The 18,510-nt window shown below is 53.3% G+C and overlaps 7 protein-coding genes across 7 annotated transcripts; 2 read left to right on the forward strand and 5 right to left on the reverse strand.

Moving 5' to 3' along the window:
- Window positions 1–28: 28 nt before the first annotated feature.
- Window positions 29–648, reverse strand: BDW47DRAFT_106470 (uncharacterized protein). Its single transcript, XM_024812778.1, has one exon. The coding sequence runs from the start codon at window positions 557–559 to the stop codon at window positions 302–304; it is 258 nt and encodes an 85-aa protein (XP_024671607.1). The 5' UTR covers window positions 560–648; the 3' UTR covers window positions 29–301.
- A 1,370-nt stretch (window positions 649–2,018) lies between these two features.
- Window positions 2,019–4,218, forward strand: BDW47DRAFT_126065 (putative MFS transporter Fmp42; the record flags this gene model as incomplete). The annotated part of the gene is made up of 3 exons (XM_024816485.1): window positions 2,019–2,418; window positions 2,517–2,679; window positions 2,724–4,218. 3 exons carry the CDS (start codon window positions 2,019–2,021, stop codon window positions 4,216–4,218), a joined length of 2,058 nt encoding a protein of 685 aa, XP_024671608.1.
- An 832-nt stretch (window positions 4,219–5,050) lies between these two features.
- Window positions 5,051–7,194, reverse strand: BDW47DRAFT_35125 (uncharacterized protein). Its single transcript, XM_024818805.1, has 3 exons — window positions 6,490–7,194; window positions 5,936–6,431; window positions 5,051–5,880 (listed from the first exon to the last, which is right to left on the reverse strand). Exons 1-3 carry the CDS (start codon window positions 7,046–7,048, stop codon window positions 5,139–5,141), a joined length of 1,797 nt encoding a protein of 598 aa, XP_024671609.1. The 5' UTR covers window positions 7,049–7,194; the 3' UTR covers window positions 5,051–5,138.
- A 2,114-nt stretch (window positions 7,195–9,308) lies between these two features.
- On the reverse strand, window positions 9,309–10,298 carry BDW47DRAFT_126067 (uncharacterized protein; the record flags this gene model as incomplete). Its single annotated transcript, XM_024816486.1, has 5 exons — window positions 9,309–9,349; window positions 9,409–9,819; window positions 9,879–9,953; window positions 10,005–10,155; window positions 10,239–10,298. The coding sequence occupies 5 exons, from the start codon at window positions 10,296–10,298 to the stop codon at window positions 9,309–9,311; spliced, it is 738 nt and encodes a 245-aa protein (XP_024671610.1).
- Window positions 10,299–11,082: 784 nt separating this feature from the next.
- BDW47DRAFT_106478 (uncharacterized protein) lies at window positions 11,083–11,942 on the forward strand. Its single transcript, XM_024812779.1, has 2 exons — window positions 11,083–11,512; window positions 11,602–11,942. The coding sequence occupies exons 1-2, from the start codon at window positions 11,310–11,312 to the stop codon at window positions 11,744–11,746; spliced, it is 348 nt and encodes a 115-aa protein (XP_024671611.1). The 5' UTR covers window positions 11,083–11,309; the 3' UTR covers window positions 11,747–11,942.
- A 180-nt stretch (window positions 11,943–12,122) lies between these two features.
- Window positions 12,123–14,820, reverse strand: BDW47DRAFT_106479 (putative cholinesterase). Its single transcript, XM_024812780.1, has one exon. The coding sequence runs from the start codon at window positions 14,576–14,578 to the stop codon at window positions 12,326–12,328; it is 2,253 nt and encodes a 750-aa protein (XP_024671612.1). The 5' UTR covers window positions 14,579–14,820; the 3' UTR covers window positions 12,123–12,325.
- A 402-nt stretch (window positions 14,821–15,222) lies between these two features.
- Window positions 15,223–17,921, reverse strand: BDW47DRAFT_117812 (uncharacterized protein; the record flags this gene model as incomplete). Its single annotated transcript, XM_024815126.1, has 5 exons — window positions 15,223–16,021; window positions 16,073–16,457; window positions 16,707–17,167; window positions 17,227–17,758; window positions 17,816–17,921. The coding sequence occupies 5 exons, from the start codon at window positions 17,919–17,921 to the stop codon at window positions 15,223–15,225; spliced, it is 2,283 nt and encodes a 760-aa protein (XP_024671613.1).
- Between the last annotated feature and the right edge of the window lie 589 nt (window positions 17,922–18,510).

The raw sequence follows: 18,510 nt of genomic DNA on the forward strand, positions 1-18,510 counted from the left end.
ATAGATATTAGAAAATTAAGAAGATTACAAAAAAAAAATAGAAAAAAAAAAAAAAACTAGAAAAAAGGGAAGATTAATAATAAAGCAAAGAGGAAAAGAAACGAAAAGCAAAGAATTTGAGGGAAGATCGAATGCCCACAAAAGATGGGGAGAAGCGGAGGGGAACAGACAGCAATAAAGACTTGAATGCAGGTAGGATGTGATGACTTCAAGTGACAGCGACTGTGATGGGTAGAAGCCTCAAGTTCAACGGCTAAAGCATGGCCCAAAAGATGGATGGTTCGTGCAGAGTGGAGGAAAGTCACCAATTCCCCCTCCGAGCCAACCAGAAAAAATCCCAACGTAGAAACCACCACTGATAGAGAAGGAGGAGGAGAATGAGAAGATCTCCCTCTTGGCGTGAACGCAGAGAGGCTGGTGCGAAAATCCCCGGCGTAAACCCCCAGTTAGCCCAAGGTGATCCTGCCCTTAGCCTATGCGTGTAGGCATTCTGTAGGATGGACATGTGTGCGTGTGGGGAGAGGGGCACCCTTGGAGTTGTAGCACGATTATCCTCCATTGATAGGGTCCCGAGAGCTCTCCAAATGAGATAACCATGCAGTCAAACTGTGTTCTCCCCGGCCAGCGCATGGTTATGTGCCCACCGATCATTGCCCGAAATAGGAAATACTCATGAGTTTAGAAGCGGAAAGCTCTGCGGGCCGGAAGATTCCCATTCCTCATTCCCTTGGGTCAGAGGGGGGCGAACAATAGACTGGGACATAAAATTGCACTGGTCCTCTTTCTGTGGCGTTCTGGTACCATTTCCAAACTCTCTTGGTGTGCAGCGAGCGAAGCGGAGCCAACACTGGCCTTGGGTTAGTTAGCCCGTTGCATGCATAATCCCTCGTGAGGAAAGGTTGCCCCTTAGCCCAAACTGGCACTAGTCACATTGGCCATATCTACTAGGCGCAGTAGTAGCGGGACCCTTGGGCTGCTCCGTAGTTGGAGAAGGATTGAGTATCAGTGGTTCAACAGCTGTTTTCCCACGTTCACCCGGTAAAATAGCTCACGGCTGGTTTACACCCCCTTACACGGTCGAGAGATCAACGGTAAACTAACCACACCCGTCGGGATCAACCACGTCCATAGGGCATGGATCCCATCTTCGTGAACCGACAGCTTGCTCTCGATGGATTGTGTAATCGGTCAAGCTGTCCAGAATGACGCCTATCATTACTGTAATCTCTGGTCCACGTCAACCACGAGGATCGCTATTGCATAGAGTTCATTAGCCTCATTCAAAGCGCAAGACAGTCTAGACTCCGATTGGAGAAGTTAAGGACTTTGGAACCAAATAGTTTATCTCCATGAGTCCGGGTATTCTCCGAGTCCTCGGTGAGCTAACTAGCTACTGGGGTATCCGTAGTCGAGAAGTGGGGATGATAAATTAGGAGGTGATAACGGGAGACCGGGGTGTCAATCCCAATGGATCGATATATGAAGGAGGCCCACATGACGAGCATCATCATTTAGATGTATCCATTCAGGAGAGATTTGAGGAGAAGACGGGACAACGATCAGGAGGAAGTAGCAGCAGTAGTTACTAGTTAGTGTACGGGGTGGCAGGTCAACAACGCCTGTTTGTCTTGTTTGACGGTCCCGTTTGATATGCCTGCTGACTCATCGCGGGGAGAGACGCGCGTCAGGTGACCTGGGCGGTGAGTGGTTGTCCCGCCTCATCATTGATCATCGCATCATCACGACATCAAGGAGACAATCGCCTCCTTGGTACCTTTCTTGTCATCTGTTTTGAGCTACAAGTTCGGTTTTTTGGGTCATCTCACTTCTTGTTGATCCTTATCTGATTCATCCCTGAAATCCCCCTGCTCATCGCAAGGGCCACGATCATCTAGCTGGGGAACCGCTAGCAGCAAGAGGCCGGTTGGACCCACAAGGTCTCCATCTTTCCGTGTCGACTTCCATGATAGGCTCCTTTGTCTAACCCAGTGATGAAGGGCTAATAAGAGGGACGGAGTATGTCTTTACCCCGAGTTTCCTACTTGGAGTCGTGGGTGCAGAACCCGGCATCAATCTTCCAGCGACAGCGTGATGAGGTCATAGGATCAGACTCCGAAGATGAGTTGGGTCAGGATCTCCCAGACGACAGTTTGTCGTCGTCATTTCGCTCAAACTTCAGCTATCCTGTTGCTTCGCGACATCGCGTGAACTTCAACCCGTACGCTGGTCCGGGATGGACTGAAGCGGTGGATGACGGCACCGATGACCGGCAATCTCTCCTCGGTGCTTCGACGCCTCGGCCCGTTGGGGTTGACGGAGGGGTGGGGCAAGAGGGAGAACAGCCTTTGGATTTCGACGTCCAAGAAGGTGTCCTTGAGACAAAGGGTGCCTTCGAGGTGTCTCGTCTCAAACGTATATGTATGTTCGCAATTGCTTTGCCATCCGTAGTGTAAAATAATGCATTGGGAACGCGTGGTGTGGTCCCGTGATCACTGAAGGATGCTGATGGTATACAGTGCAAGTCGTTATCGCAGTGATATACTGCTTCCTTTCTGCGGGGATTGTCTTTGGCTTTGCAGCTATCAAACCTGTCCTGATTCAAGAAGGCGTCTACCGTGATAAGTGTGGACAGGAGGAGATCGAGCAGAGCCAGGAGGTCTGCTATGGACAGGAGCTTCGGTGGGTCGCCCTACTCCGTTGAACGTCTGCGTCTAACCTCTCAGTCTCAACCTGATGTTCACCATCGCGGCCGTAGTGACAAATGTATCCGCATTGCCTGTAGGGACCATTTTGGATACATATGGCCCCCGCGTGTGCGGGGTGATCGGGAGTATGTGCCTGATCATTGGGGCACTCTCTTTTGGACTGGCAACCAGCGTCCCATTCGATACCTACATCCCTGGTTACCTTTTCTTGTCCCTTGGGGGACCCTTCATCTTTATCTCGTCGTTCCATCTATCCAACACCTTTCCGACCCACTCGGGGCTTATCCTATCTACACTAACCGGTGCATTTGATGCTTCGAGCGCCGTGTTCCTATTGTTCCGCCTTGCCAACCAGCGCACGCACGGCTCATTTACCTCGAGGAAATTCTTCATGTTCTACCTGATCGTCCCTATATTCATCCTAACAGTCCAATCCACCATCATGCCGGTGGCATCGTATAAAACCGCCGGGGAACTAGTCCAACAGGCGGAGGCGCACATAGCAGCGGAGGCTCACGACACAGTGGATGACCGTATCAGAGACCCCGGCGAAGGAGAACGCCAGCGGAACCGCCGTCGCCAGAGACGTCACAATGTCGTCAGTAAAATCCGGCGTCTCCTGACACACAGCAACGACGGCGACGCACTGGAGGAGCCAACAATCCTCAAGACCAGCCCCAGTACCGTCCCCGACCCCCCCAGCGGCATCTGGGGCGTCATGCACGGCTACTCCGCCCTCCGACAGATCCAGTCCCCATGGTTTATCTTAATCATGCTATTCACCGTCCTCCAAATGCTCCGCATCAACTACTTCGTCGCCACAATCCGCCAACAATACGAATACCTCCTCTCCAGCCGCGCCGCGGCGCGCCGCCTCAACGAAACCTTCGACTTCCTCCTCCCCGTCGGCGGCCTCCTCTCAATCCCATTCATCGGCGCGATCCTCGACAATGCCTCCACGCCATTCGTGCTCCTCCTCCTCGTCACAACAGCCACCACAATCGGCATCCTAGGCTGCATACCCCACAGCCTAGAAGCAAGCTACGCGAACATCATCCTCTTCGTCCTCTACCGCCCCTTCTACTACACCACCGTATCCGACTACGCAGCCAAAGTCTTCGGCTTCCAAACCTTCGGCAAAGTCTACGGCCTGATCATCTGCCTCGCAGGCGTAGGGAACTTCGCACAGGCAGGCCTCGACGCCCTAACCTTCAGAAACTTCCACCGCAACCCCATCCCCGTCAACACAGTTCTAACAGGAATCACCTGCGGCGTCGGTCTAGCCCTCGTATCCTTCGTCTGGTGGCGGGCCAAAATCATCTCGTCACCAACAACAACAGCAGCAACAACGGAGGCGGCCCTCGAGCCGGGCCCACCGCCCCCGGCCGCAGTACCAGCAGGCGAAGCAGTGGTAGTCCGCGACTGGGAGCGCGAGCCGCTTCTGCAAACGCGCGTACGCGTCCCCGCAGGTCGACGCCCGTCGCCGTCTTACGGGATTGCAAGCTCGGCGTAGCTAGCTAACAGGCGGATAAAAATGATTGAAGCATCTACCGCTAGTGTAACGAGCATGTCGACATCAACGGCAGTTATGGTATAATATGATTTGAATGTATGGTATCCATCGTTGATATATATATGATATATGTTGGGGATATGAGTCCGTCAGGTCCAAACGCTCTACCAAGCACCGGGGAGTATTTCAGCGTAGCAACTACGAAATACATCGTAGGAAAATATACCAGAAGCCTGATACCACTTAGTTCTAGTACATATCAAAAACCCCACCACTCGCCAATTGATGTTTTCCTGGTGGACTGGTCAAGAGAAAGGACTTGCTACTGCGTTCTACCTAGTAGATCGCACCCGTCCGTACCCAGGTAGCTAGCGCCGTGTAACTGCAGCACCATCAGCACTAGGTACTCAGTGTAGTACTCCATTTAACAAACCAAAAGCACGCACGGACTGCAGCTGATTAACCCCCAGCCTTCCGTGTACACCAGCACCATACACTCACACCTACAAACAAACCTTTTTTACAGACTACGCAAACCATACAATAAGAAAGGCCATCCAAGCCAATTATTTAGGAAAATGTGTGAAAAAATGTAGTAAAAACAGACATTACAAGAATTAGAATCTACTACTAGTACTACCGCAACCACAACCACAACCACTACCATATATAGGAGAGACAAAAACCGGCAGGAGGAGGATGGAACAGGATGAGATGGGATAGATATGCAGAGTAAAAACCGCATGCAACTCGTGAAATTTCGTGAGACTCGTAGACCAGCCGTTTGGGGGGGGTGAAAGAGGGTGGAATGAATGGATGGATGAGAGTGAGAGTGCTGAAGAGGGAGGCTGGGATGGAGGAAGGAGAAGGAGAAGAAGAAGAAGAAAAAGAGGAAAGACAGAGAGATCAATAGAGAGGGATTACGCTGGAGTAGGGGCAGTGTGGGACTCTTCCACCTCCGCCCACAGACGTCTCCCTGGGACCTCGCAGGACGGGTCGTGCCACAGCATCAGGAGTAATATCTTGCGCAGGGCTTCCCACGTGTCGATGTGGTTGTCGGCTGTCGTTTGGCGGAGCATGCTCACGTACCAGGGGCGTTCGGGACGGCCCTGGGTGGCGATGCCGCCCAGGGTGAGGGCCCACATTAAGATGACGCGCGCCTGCGGGTGGGACCAGATCTCGGGCCCGGGAGCGGCGACGAGCAGGTTGCGCACTGAGGCGGCGAGCTGGCACATGGGATTGCTCTGGGCGGGCATGGGGAAGACCACGCCGGCGGAGTAGATCAGCGCCGTCATGCGGCAGGTCTCGTAGAGGACGAACGGGGGGTCGTAGGCTGATCCGCCGAGCTGGGTGGCGGTGGGGATGTGTAGCGTGTGGTACTGGATGAGGTTGCGGCGGTCGGCGAGCAGCGAGGTGTCATCGGTGGAGAGCTGATGACGCAGGTGCACGTCGACGTGGTTCATGTAGGTCTTCATGGCGCAGAAGATGTCGATCATCTGCGTCGTGCCGCCAATCGCGCGCAGGCTGCCGAATTGCTGCTCTGCGATGTCGGTGTTGTATCCTACGAGGTCGTGCAACGAGACGTCCTGATGTTCTTCGCGCAGGGCGATAAATTCCCAGGCGGGAGGAACCAGGAAGGTAGTGGAAGTCATGATATCCGAACTGTTTCGGTCAGGATATTTTCACGAGGGAAATGCACCAGGACAGGGAAACGTACAAGGACAAAATCGGCGCCAGGCCTGGGAGACGGATATTCTTCAATCCCCCACGGATCTGGACCAGCTGGGCCAACCCCCGGGTGTGGATCAGATTCGGCGGGAGACTGCCGTAGATATCCAGCCACTGCAGCCGCTGCATGGGCGGAGTGAACGGGGTGCGACGATGGCGGCGGGCATCGTTGATGTCGGCGTTATTGTGCGCCATGCACATGACACTTAAGATCACGGCATCCTGCACGGCACGGTCCGGCTGGCTGATATCATGCTGGATCAGCTTGATGGACTCCATCTCGCAGAAATGGAGCAGCTGCTGGTCGCGTGGCGAGAAGGCGGCCTCGGGAATCCACCGGTTGATCCACTGAACGCGCTGATGCGACAGAGACCCGTAGAGGAAGGTCGTGAACAGGGTCGGTTCCGACAGCGACAGCGGAAACCAGCTTCGTACGGCCGACACGCCGTTTCCGGGGGTCAGGCCGGGCCAGAGAATTTGCACAGCTGGGGACGTCAGCGTGGCGCAAAAGAAAGGGGTCGCGAGGGGGGAAAGAAGACGAACAGTAAGATTCGCATGCGGAGACAAACTCGGGTGGGTAATGCAAGGTGACCGGATACGTGGCGAACGGGTCCATGGCACTGGCCCCGATCACTTCCACCGACTGCTGCGGGGGACTGGAAGGGTCCGACGCTGGTTTCTCCTCTTCATCGGCGTCCTGGGAGTCGGTGCGGACCGAGTGCTTTTGAGTTTGTTGAGGTTCGGGGTCTTTGGTCGGTTTGGGCGATGTTCGGACGGCGAGAGTGAAGCTGGGCGGGTTCGAGGAACCCGACGATTGGGTCGACGGGGACGAGCGAGCGGAGGAGGGTGAGGGAACCGTCACCAGCGCATCGTCTAGCTCAGATTTTGTGGGCGGGTCGGCGGGACGGGGTTGGTCTGCGGAAGGGACTGGGGCATTCTCGCCCGGTTCGCCACGGTCCTTGGTCTGATCGGAAATCCATTTGCCAACGTGAGCGCGCACCAGGCGCTGGATCCGAAGCCGTTCATTCTCAGAGGCGGGACGGGCGTTAACGAAGTGAATGGCGTCCTTTTTCCGCCCACCGGCGGGTTTTTTGGGCGGCATGGATCGCTAAAGGCGCATTACTCGGGGGGTCAACGGAGGGTGAAGGCGATGCGCATTCTGGGGTGAGGGAATGAGGTGAGGTGCAGGGCGTCCACTAGATCGGGGGAGTTGGATAGGGACCGGTGGTGTTTTAAAGGCGGGTCTGGGGAGAACGTATGGGGACGGTGGCTGTAAGAGGCTGACGAATTGACGAATGACGAGAGTGATGGAGAGAACGATTAACAGAGATTGACCGAGAGGAAGGATCAGGGAAGGAGAAGGGAGAGAGAGAGGGAGAGAGAGTGAAGAGAAAATGGAAAGAGGGAAAAAAAATCAAAATCAAAATAAAGCGACGAAGCAGAAGAGGGGGAAGAAAGTTGTCGAGGGAGCGAAGGAAAACGAAAAGGGATCGAAAGGAGGCAGATGCCTGAAGAACTGGGCTTGGCATTCACCTTCTTCCCGTGATGGACCCACGGTCTACAGGATCACGACGGTTCGTGGACCATGATCATGGTAAACATGGTAATTGCCGGATATAAAATGGACCCGTCACATATGATCCTGTTCCTGTGCTGTAAGGACTAGTAGTGAGCTGCGGATGATCAATCCAATATTGCTGTTGGTCGTTTCCTCCCCAGGAATCCCGGGATTCAGGTCAAAGTCATTCAGTAACCCATGACAAGCGAAATGACAGGCGACTATCACCGCCGACGGACTAGCCGTTTATTAAATAACCTCCGATGCCCCATTGGGTAATTGTATGGTAATAACAGTCCCAGGAATCCACCGCCGAGGCTGCCGATCCCTGCGGCGATCGGTTCCGAGTTAGGGCTAGGCGCGCTGATGTATTGGCCGAGACTGGCCCGACAAAGTCTGATATGGCAGACTGGGGTCGAATGCGTTGGGATTTGCCACAGATGTTCGAGTGTATAGCAGGGTAAGTCACCCCGAGGGGGATCTGTAGCCAGATCGCGATGCGAAATTCGGTATCTTCCTTCAAGAGTGGGTGTGGGGAAGTGTGCTCCATGATTTGGGTCGGCAGCGTCCCAAGGTTCCAACCTTCATCTGTAAATAGATCCGGTTTTCTCCTTTTGATTACCGATCAGACACCATTAGCGGAGCACGATTCAAGGACATATGGTCGCGTCATCATATGACCGTCGAATACTGTTGGGGTGGATTGTTGGCGTATATTCTGTATACCTCGGCGTGTGCTTGAGCACGGATGCCAGCCTTTGACCGACAGTTGTGTCCACATCTTGAAAGAGGCTTGAGGAAATTGAGTCCAGAGATAACGAGTTCCTAGATGTGGGGATCCAGGCGAACACCACTGAATGACACAAACCATGGAACATCATAAACCATGCACTATGCACGTTAGACTCCAAGTGCAACCAGGGGTATAACGCAACTTCGACAGCCATGCAACAAACATATCAACCGCCGAACAGCACCGCAAGCAAGCAAGGAATGCCGACGATCCTTTCCGACGCAGATCCCACTGTAGTGACCGTACGAATCTGAGGAAACTAAAGGCCCCCAGTTCAATTTTTCTTCCGTGGTACCATTGGCCAGCAGCTCAGGTCGGTCCCTCCCCAGACCCCGGACCAGGCAACAATCCCAGTGCCGTGATATGTCGCCCTGCCAGCCGCCCTGCAGCCATCTGACGCCGCTTGCAAAAATTTTCCGGGTTTGCGGGTCTAGATATTCTTGATTAGTGCCCACGGTGTCCCAGAGGGATCCACCGTGGAGACATCTGGGCCGGGTTCATCGCCGATCTTGACTCCCGCAGCTGATGAAATGACCCCTGGCGTTGGGACAGGGGAGGGTGACTATGGAAGGATTCCAATGTTGCTTTTTTTTGATGATACCTGGGGGTTGCCCTCAACGTATGTGTCATGCTGTCAGATGGTCAGGGGTGTAGATGTGATGATGCCGAGGTCGCGTTGAAGGGAGTCTTGGGTGACGCAAGGGTGGTCCTGGCCCACGTGATCGCGTGGGACCAGACATAGATGTTTTCAAATAATTCATCCTGCACATTCGTTTAATCTGCAAAGGCTGTTCTTCCTTTCGGTCCTATTCCTGTGAAGGTACCTAGATCTGGTTGGGGTTGACAACTTTGAAAGGTATCAATGGCAATTATATGGTCTTCCTATATACATGCAACCACACACAATCCCCTACATCCCACTCAATGACTACACCCTGCCATTACTGCGTGCAAGATTAATTTGATACGTTCCAGGGACAATAAAAACTCCAAACGCAGACCCAATCTTCCTCACAACGACGATTTGATGCGCCCACCTCTGGCCTTGCCAGCTGCGATCATATTAGCCGCAGTCCACACCAGCATCATACAACAGAGGAGGAGGACATACCACTAGCGATGTGTTGCATCGTACCCAAGAAGCGATCCAGCACCGCCCAGTCCACCGACCGCTCACTCGACACCGTCGCCGCATCCAACGCACAGCGCAGCTCTTCCGTGGTGAGGACCGTTCCCGTTCCCCAGCCCGCTGCAGCCATCGTGTCTTCCCCACTGAACGCAATATCCGAAAGCCGATCGATATCCTCGAGTAGATGCTGTAGCGCCGGTCCGAGGGTGTCCAACCCATGGGGGTTGTGGCTCTCTAAAGCTGTGTTGGCCTCACCCGACCGGATATAAGTACGAGAGGCAACGGCAAGGAGATCAACCGCGCCTTGGACCCACGCGGGACCGCCCCATACGGGGATATTGTCTAGGGCAAATGCGAGGTCTTTGTGATGACTGACGATGAGATTGAGGAGTTCTGACATGGCGGGGTCAGTCGCTGCACAGGGTTCTTACGTTACTCGGTTGGTGTCCTACCGCGGGAGAATTTGCGCATATAGTACTGCTTGATTTTGACCGTGTTGGAGCTGATTAAGGGACCTATAATGTACTCTAATATGGGTTAAACGCTGTTCTCGCCGCCGAAGGGATGGCCAGACGAACCTCGGATGCGCGTCGCCGCCAGCCGAAACGGCCCCTCGCTGGTAATGACGGTCAAGACGGTGCGGGGGTGATCATCGAGCTCTCGAAGCGCGGTGATCAGCTCTGTCAAAAGGGATTCCGTCCATGGTTCAGTCGCACTCGACGCGTGGAGCTGTGAAAGCGAAACGTCAGCAGCGATCTCGCCAACCCTCGTAGTAGGCTACTACCAAGCCACCAGGGTACAGTCCGTCCTACCTTAATGACGCCTATATAGTCAAGCACATCGACCGTGAGATTCGTCGCAGTAGAAGACATGCTGTATCGATGGATCAACCGGGAAAAGCAATGTTTTTGTAACTCCAGAGAAAGAGAAAAGCGGATAGCATCGTGACCATGGAATGAAAGCGTCGGGGCGCTCCGCACTCCGCACTCCCCACCTGCCGCCCCCGCGTCCCCACTTTGGCGGCTGCAAATCACCATGCAGGAGGCCACGGTCGCGTATTGGAATTGCAACCTCGGTGGTTGGTTGAATGGTTATTGGTGTGATCGTTGGATAATGGCTTTGTTGGGTTGTCTGACCGTGGTACCATATTTATTAGATGTTTGCCTGGATGTACTACGTAAGTATGGCGTGGCATGGAGGACTAGGAAGGTAGCCCCGAGTATATCAGATGATATTGGAATGGAGTTATCGCCACAATACATTTGAATCAAACAGTGATTACGAAATAGGATTTTAACTGAAATTGTTGAAGCGACGAAACAGAGAATAAACCTGGATGAGTCAGCCATTATCCCCACCATCGTGCTATTTCTGATTCTATACCAACACGGCACGAGAACACCAACACCACATATTGGATAACTTGATGCAATTTATCGACGACTACGGTGACAATGGAACAGTAGACTCAAAGCTCCGATCATAATGCACATCCACCAACCACCACCAAACCCCGACATTCCACACCCAGCGCACAACGCGTTGGCGCAGCAGCGTACATACCACGCATCCGAGGAATCCAACACCGAGACGACGGCCAAACAGCACGATGTCTCCTGGGCCTTCGTTTTCTTCTCTATTACTCTACCCTCTCTCGTGAACCTGGACTTTTATCGAGACAGAACGATCCTATCAACGAATATTGACACAAATCTACATCTCGTCAAAAACCGTATCAAAGAGATAGCCGACGATCTAGCATTCGATACCTCGAACTACACATCCCTGGATTGATCGCACAAAATCACCCAATCACAAAAAGACCACTTGGGAAGAAACAAGGCCTACCGAAGAAAGAAGGGCACCAAAGAAAACAAAAGAAGATGGCCCTCGTCCGCGACCCCATGTTCTGGCGGCGCTTCTCCCGCGCGATCCACCTCGACGAAGAAGCCAAAGGGCTCAGCCCTCCAAACGAATCCAAGCCAGTCGCAGGGTCGGGCGAGACGGTATCATCCATATCGTCCTCGTCAGCCGAAATCGCAGCCCACGAGAAGGTTCCTTCTATCAAGAAGTCTGCTGTGTGCTCGTATGTTTACTCCCCCTTCTTGCCCGGTCTATGAGATGTACAGAATCTTTGGATTTAAAATACAATACTAAGACAGAATGAATATACAGAGATGAATGGCTCCAGAATGAACGCCGCAAGCGGAATAGGAGTATCATTCGCGGCATGATTGGAATTGGTGTCTTTGCCGCTATTATTATCGTTGTGGTTGTCGTTCTTTGGTGGCTGTCGAGGCATAATTGGATGAGGGATTGAGTCTCATCTTTATGTCTCTGTTTTATTATGTTTTTACTTTTAGCGTTGAGAGTGTGGGAGAGGCAGACAAAGAAGGAAGGACGAAAGAAAAGAAAAAAAAAGAAAAACGGTCAATTATGCACACGGGCGCTCAGGTTTGGATTCGATTTTCTGTTCTTTTTTTTTGTTTTTGTTTTTCTTTTCGCTTATTCTAGCTACATCGGTTGATGGACATACCCGGCACATTTGTTGTTGTTTTCATGATTTTGGCGTGTTCTTGAACTTGGCGATTGATTTTACAGACAGGAGGTCCAGACTCGCCTTGGTTTGAGATTGGCTTGCTTCCGTGCTGAATGTATGGGGGGGTGGCTGGACGGCGGGATAGGTAGTATTTGTAGGTAGCAGTAGTCTTAATGTATGTATACCAGAATTACCAATATTAATATACTATATGACTCCCATCGCAGGGTTGGATTCCAATAAACACCGAATGAAACAGCAACATCCCCCGATCATTACATCATTATCCTCCTCTCATTAACCTAGCAAAGACCAACACGGGCACCATACAGTACGTACCGCCCACTATTGTATCCATACTCAACCAGTATACTCCGCATTCTCAAACGTAAACCCATACTCCCTAAACACACGACACTTCTCCGAGCGGCCCGGATTCTCGGCCCACGAGGGGTCCCACCCGAGCAGACTGACGTTTTTCGCGCCGGCTGTATACTCCGGAACGGTGTATGGTGTGCGATCGCTAGCGCCATAGACAGCATGGGTAGCGGCGTAAGCAGGTCCACGAATACGGAGGAATTGAGGATCAGGGTTCGGATTGCGCGTTCTGAGGAACGCTCCAAAGACGTCGTGCAGGAGCTGGGAGTGGAGGATATCGCGGGTGCTGTAGTAGGGGTCGACGCTGTGGGTCTTGGAGTTGAGGGTTCCCCAGACGGGGAGGACGTCCGCTGTGTGGCAGGTCGCGTTGAAGTTATCGTTGGGGGAGCATACTTCGGGGGTGTCGTCTATTGATTGGACGTGGCCGTTTGTGATCTGGAATTCGTAGAGGGAGGGGAAGATGGTGTTGTTGGCTGCGATGTCGAGGAGGTGGGACTGTGGGCAGGACCACTCGCTGTGGGTGAGGGCGTCTGCGCCGAGGTTGCGGATTCCGTCTGGGTCGGAGCGGTTGATGGGGAAGACGTCCTCCTTGATGAGTGATTTGGCGAGGTCGGGCGGGAAGGCGATGGAGAGGAGGAGGTTGAGGCCGGTTTGGGTGGCGCCGAGGTTGGGGACGGAGCCTGCGACGTAGAGGGCAGCTTCGTCTGTGGCGGCTGTGAAGAGGGTGGGGACGGCGTTGGGGAGGGCGTTGTTGGCGAGGAGGGTGTGGAATTGGTTGTCGATGACGCCGGAGCCGGAGTCGTCGATCATGGGCATGAGGGGCTCGATGGAGGCGAGGAGCTTGCTGACGTGGAGGAAGTCGGATGCGAGGGCTTTGGCAGTTGCGTCGATGGCGTCGCCGATGTCGGTTGAGTTGTCGAGGTAGCTGGTTGCTGGGGCGGCGCGCAGGCAGGAGAGGAGGGCGGACTCGGACTCGGTGTGCTTGTCTTCGTCGCAGCCGAGGGCTTTGGCGAGGCCGGGCGCGACGATGTCGGCGTAAACTTGACGGGTGAACCAGGGGAGGTCGAGCGGGGCGGACTGGACGATGGCGCCGGAGAAGAGGCCGCGCGCGGCGGTGGAGGACAGGAGCGCGACGACGCTCTGGCCGCCGGCGGACTGGCCGAAGATGGTGACGTGGGAGGGGTCCCCGCCGAAGGAGGCGATGTGCGATTGTACCCAGTGCAGGGCTAGGATCTGATCGCGCGTGCCGTAGTTGCCGGTTGTCAGGTTGCCGGTGGCGAGCCAGCCGAGGGCGCCGACGCGGTAGTTGACTGTGACGATGACGACGTCGCTGCGGCTGGCGAAGTTGCCGCCGTCGTAGTCGACCATGCTGGCGCTGCCTGAGGTGAAGGCGCCGCCGTAGAAGTAGACGGCGACGGGGCGTCGTGCGGTGTTGTGGCCGTTATTTGGGCGGCCTTCTGGCCGGCTGCGGCTGTTCTTGGGGAGAACAGGTGTATATACGTTCAGGTAGAGACAGTCTTCCGAGATCCCACTGCCAAGCGATTCGTAGTCGGACGAAGACTGGATACACGAGGCAGCCAGACGGGTGGCGTCGATGCGACTGGGTCCGGAGTACGGCTGCGGCGGGGCGAATCGCAGGTCCTTGACTGGGGGATTGGCAAAGGGAATGCCCAAGAAGCGAAACGATCGCGCATCGCGGTATCCGGTGATAGTGTAATTATCTGACGCAACGGAGACACGCGACGAAGGGACGGCAGCCCGGTTGAGATCGGTCGTGGGGGGGACGTTGGAGGTGCAGAGGGCGGGCAGCTTCGCGTCGCATGGTTTGAGGACAATTTCCTTGCGCTTGTAGGAATAGGCCGGGCATTGGTGACCTTTTTTGGACTTCGATCTCCCGACCCAGAGAGAGTCAGATGGCTGCAGGTCGTGCGCAAAGACCAGATAGTCCAGCTGGTAATCTATATCAGTGCGATTCGCCTTGGGCGTATCCTGTAGCGGGAAGAGAGCTTCTCCGATAGCGGCACAGCGAGCTCGAGCTGCTTTTGCAGACAGCCGATCGTGCACCAGCACAGCAGCAGTGCCGTTATTCTCGGGGCCCAGATTGTTGTATTTGAGAGTCTGGAGCGTTCCCAGCGAGCTAATGGAGGGAAGCTTCGCCGGCGCAACTGGGCCATGGGGAGCCGCAGAAGCGAGCCCTAACCCAAGCAAAACTCCCACCAGAGACGACAGCTGCATCGTGACAGGCGATTGAGAGCTGGCACCGACTCGGTCATCTTCTAGGCCAGCGCAGAGATGCCCTGGTATTTAAGCGAGCTCAAGCAGCATTACTCAGGTTCAGCCCTCAAAGTCAGGCTGGAATTAGCGCCGGACGTCCCGGAAGCCAGATCCAATACCAGACACAGAGCCACGCTCTGGCGAACTTGTCGATACATATCTGTGGGGCCTCTCGCGTCCATGGCGAACTAGTAGAAACCCACTCCCATAGTAGTATGGATGACTGGCTGGGTACGGTCGAACCGACCAACGAGGGTAACCTCCGGGTGGACGGCAATGTCTCCGTCACGCTACGATAGAGTGGGTAAGCAGAGGTATTTCAGCTTAGCCGATCGATCAGCAGAGAAGTGAAGAGAAGGATCGAGACGGAGGGTGTTGATTGATGGGATAATGCTAGAAGCCCCACGCGTGCACGTCCCATTTGAGGATAGTGTGATACTAGGCGGATTAATTATAGAAATGTCCTTGATTATAGGGCTCGGCGGATGGCCCGGTTGGCCGTCTGGCAAAACAACTGTATTCGTAATACCAGCAACTTACCAAATAAGTTATGATTACTACTGGTATATGACTGCGTAACCCTCAATGTACTCAATCAACAAAGGTCAACAGTATAAAACATCAGGACTCGCCCTCATCACTTGGTCCGATGTGAAACTGCAGTGAGCATATCCGACCTGTGTGCCCTCTACATGATCATCTTCTGATGTGTGTTCAGAACTCTCTTCAATCCTGCTTGATATCCGTGGGCGGTCTATGACTTCTCCCCATTTGACCGGCTTCAGTGAGGCTCCTGTATCCTTCGGTGGAGGATGACAACAGGCGCTGATCGCAGCGCTACACGATGATGCCAGCGGCATATCAGAGGGAAGACGCCGAAATCCCAGCCCAATGAGCACCGCCATGGCAAGTGACCCAGTCAAAATCGCCAAGAGAATCGCCCTCGATGACCAGCTACAGGCAGTTGTGGATTCTGCTTTTATTTCATCCCCATGGACGTCTTGGGCGCGGATCTTGACCACGAAGAGACTCTGCGATAAAAGCCAGTGCATGATGATTGATACGGCGATCAGTGGGAACCCGTAACGATACGGGAGGCTGATGTAGTATGCCGACCGCTGTTGGCCTTTGGGCCAGGATACGCGGAGGGGCTTGCGGTTGGTGGCGAACTCGTTGAATTCCACTGCGAGGCGCATGTTCGTGAGCAGGCCGTTGCAGAGAATGTATAAGATGGAGTATACGAGCTGCGGGGAATTGGCCAGCAGGATCAACAAAATCACGTTCTCTCCGTTGTAGATGATCGTGTCACCAGTCGGTCTGCCCATCTCCCGAGCCAACGCTTGGACACCCCCCTTCAGTCCATAGACAAAAAGGAAGATACTCGCCCCCAGACAAATAAAGAAGCTAAAATGGCTTGTTAGTTAACAGTTCCGTATCTGTCGCGCTGTTACCCACAAAATCAACGTCAAGGTCCAGGGCTTCCACCCAGGTGATCGAAGCCACCTGCTTCTCCGAGGAAGATGTTGGGGATGTCTCCTCAGTTGACGAAGTTGGGGGTTCCCCATTTCGCCCACAGGCGTAGTAGTATCTAGGGTATCAGGAATGGAGGAACCCCGACACCACGGGCGCTGCCCTGTCGTCATATCCGACTTGGACATGAAGCAGCGACCCTTGGTCGTTGCGTCAGGCTTGTTGAGGAAGGAAGCGAGCCCGTCACCCAGAGTCAAAAGAATAGACTTGCGATGGCATCGTGCCGTCAAGTACATGCAAATCACTTTTGCAATGTTGCAGCCAATAACGGTAAGCGATATCGGCAGACTGAAATAGAATTGGCACTGTTCTTCGAGCTCCTTGCTGAAACACTTGGAGATAGTCAACTGGTCTGGCTGCAGGTACTCACCATTCACGTACATTCCGCGCCCTAGTGTGTTACGTTTTCCAGGGCCATTGGATTGGAAATCAACCTGTTTGGCCCATGTGGTCACGGAATTCTCCAGGATATCACGCAGTTGGTCTTCTCCAGGGTTGGTGCGGATAATATTAGAGTAAAGTATCTCAAGGTCGGCGGCGATATCAGGCCAGAAGCCACGGTAAATGTCAGTCCAGTGATCAGCGAAGAAGTCCCCAAGGTGCAGCCACGTATTGTTCCCTGGGGCGCGAAAAGACCAGCCCGGGTATGTCAGATTATTCAAGTTACCTCCATAGCTGTTGTCTCCAAGTTTGAATGGGAAGTCCATCTTCCTATCAAAATTTCCAACGATAGAGGATCCATTGATGTGGTCTGCGGGCACCTCGAGCAACAGTGTGCTTCTTTTGGTGTTGAAATCGATGTCGTATGGTTTTAGACACTCGGACGCGTCTTCATGTGGCGTTAATGTTCCATTCAGGTATTCAGCATGGACGTCCTCCGGACTATAACCGATTTTTTGCATAAAGGAATGGGTTTCATCCTTGTTTCTGGTGAGGAGCTCGCTCATCCCAGGACCGTCTGAGATGACAACAAGCCCATGCTTTCTTGTAGTTAAGGATGGGAAGATGGCTGAATTGTACCTGGGTCATGATGTTAGTTTATCGCAGCAATGACAATGCCCATAGAAAGGCAGACCAACATCATATGGACTGGCACTGAGCTTATGAACAGGATGATCCAGAGAATCTTTCGCTTGACATCCATGGCCCACAGGTTCCTAGCACTAAACACCCCAATGTCGAGCCAGGTCCGTTTTGAGTGAGCCCGATCAACATCTGCTCTGGACGGCGCGCTGAGACACTGCATCGAATAATTGCTCGCGGCAAGGAGAGCCGTGCTAAGGACGTTGATCACAAGATGCATCCCAGTCGTCCAGCCGTTTGTGATGCGGCAGCTACCGCGATAGAGCTCCGCATATTCGAAACGTGTGTCGCTACCTGAGGGCCGCGTGTAAGCGAGGGCGATCGCAATGACGGCCAATATCACGTTGAGGGCCAGGATCGCACTGGATCCCCAGGCACAGAGCAGGACGCCCTTGATCCATTCTTGTCCAGGATCTGTGTCCTTACCAAGCAGAGGCAGGGGGATTCGATTGAGATTCACCAGTGACTTAGCCTTGTGGAGGATGTTTGTTCCTTTGAAGGTGTAGTCACGGAGGCGTGAATATCGAACTTGAAATACAAAACGGCGGAGTGTTGAGAGGTTGAACCATTGTCGAGACTTATGACTGTGCTGGTGATCACTCTCCCCGTTAATCTCTTCCGTTTCGGAGGTAGGTAAGTCGATTAGGGGGATTTGTGATAGACTGGTATTGTGCTTTGAGTGGCAGGCCATGGCAAAGATAGGACATGCATGTTCGTAGGGTGTGGAAGAATTTGAAGTGACAGGTGATTGATATAGGGGGCATCAGTGCAAATAATAACAGTCAAATCAGCCTTGCTGCTCTTGGAACGGTGTTTAACCGGAGCCTTGTCATAGTAGCTAATCCCTTTTGAGAGTAATGCGAGGCTGAGACGTCTTCGAATTCATATATCTAGATTAATTATAGGCGGACACTAAGAATCAATTCGGGGATTACCAACTCGGGCCGAGATCAATGCACGTTGACCTGAGGTGGTAAACAAGATACACACATATATGTGTTAAATCTCTAGGAGCGAGACTCGCAAGTCTATAAATAATAGAGGTCTTGGGATAGATCAGACCATTCAAGGAATCACAGGTTCATTCATGGGTGCTTGGAATCCTTGAGGAGAGCGCATGAAGGCGCCAACAAGTCTACCCCCCCCTCCCATATTACCTGGCTGGCTAGGGTTGCCAGGGTATCGGGAGTACACATGATCAAAGGCTTCCAATGGGAAATAAGGGTGTGTTTGAGCAATAGACATTAGAGATTGTTCCATCATTTCTTTTTGCCCTCTTT

This window comes from Aspergillus candidus (assembly GCF_002847045.1).
Source record: "Aspergillus candidus strain CBS 102.13 unplaced genomic scaffold BDW47scaffold_25, whole genome shotgun sequence".
Lineage (NCBI taxonomy): Eukaryota > Fungi > Ascomycota > Eurotiomycetes > Eurotiales > Aspergillaceae > Aspergillus > Aspergillus candidus.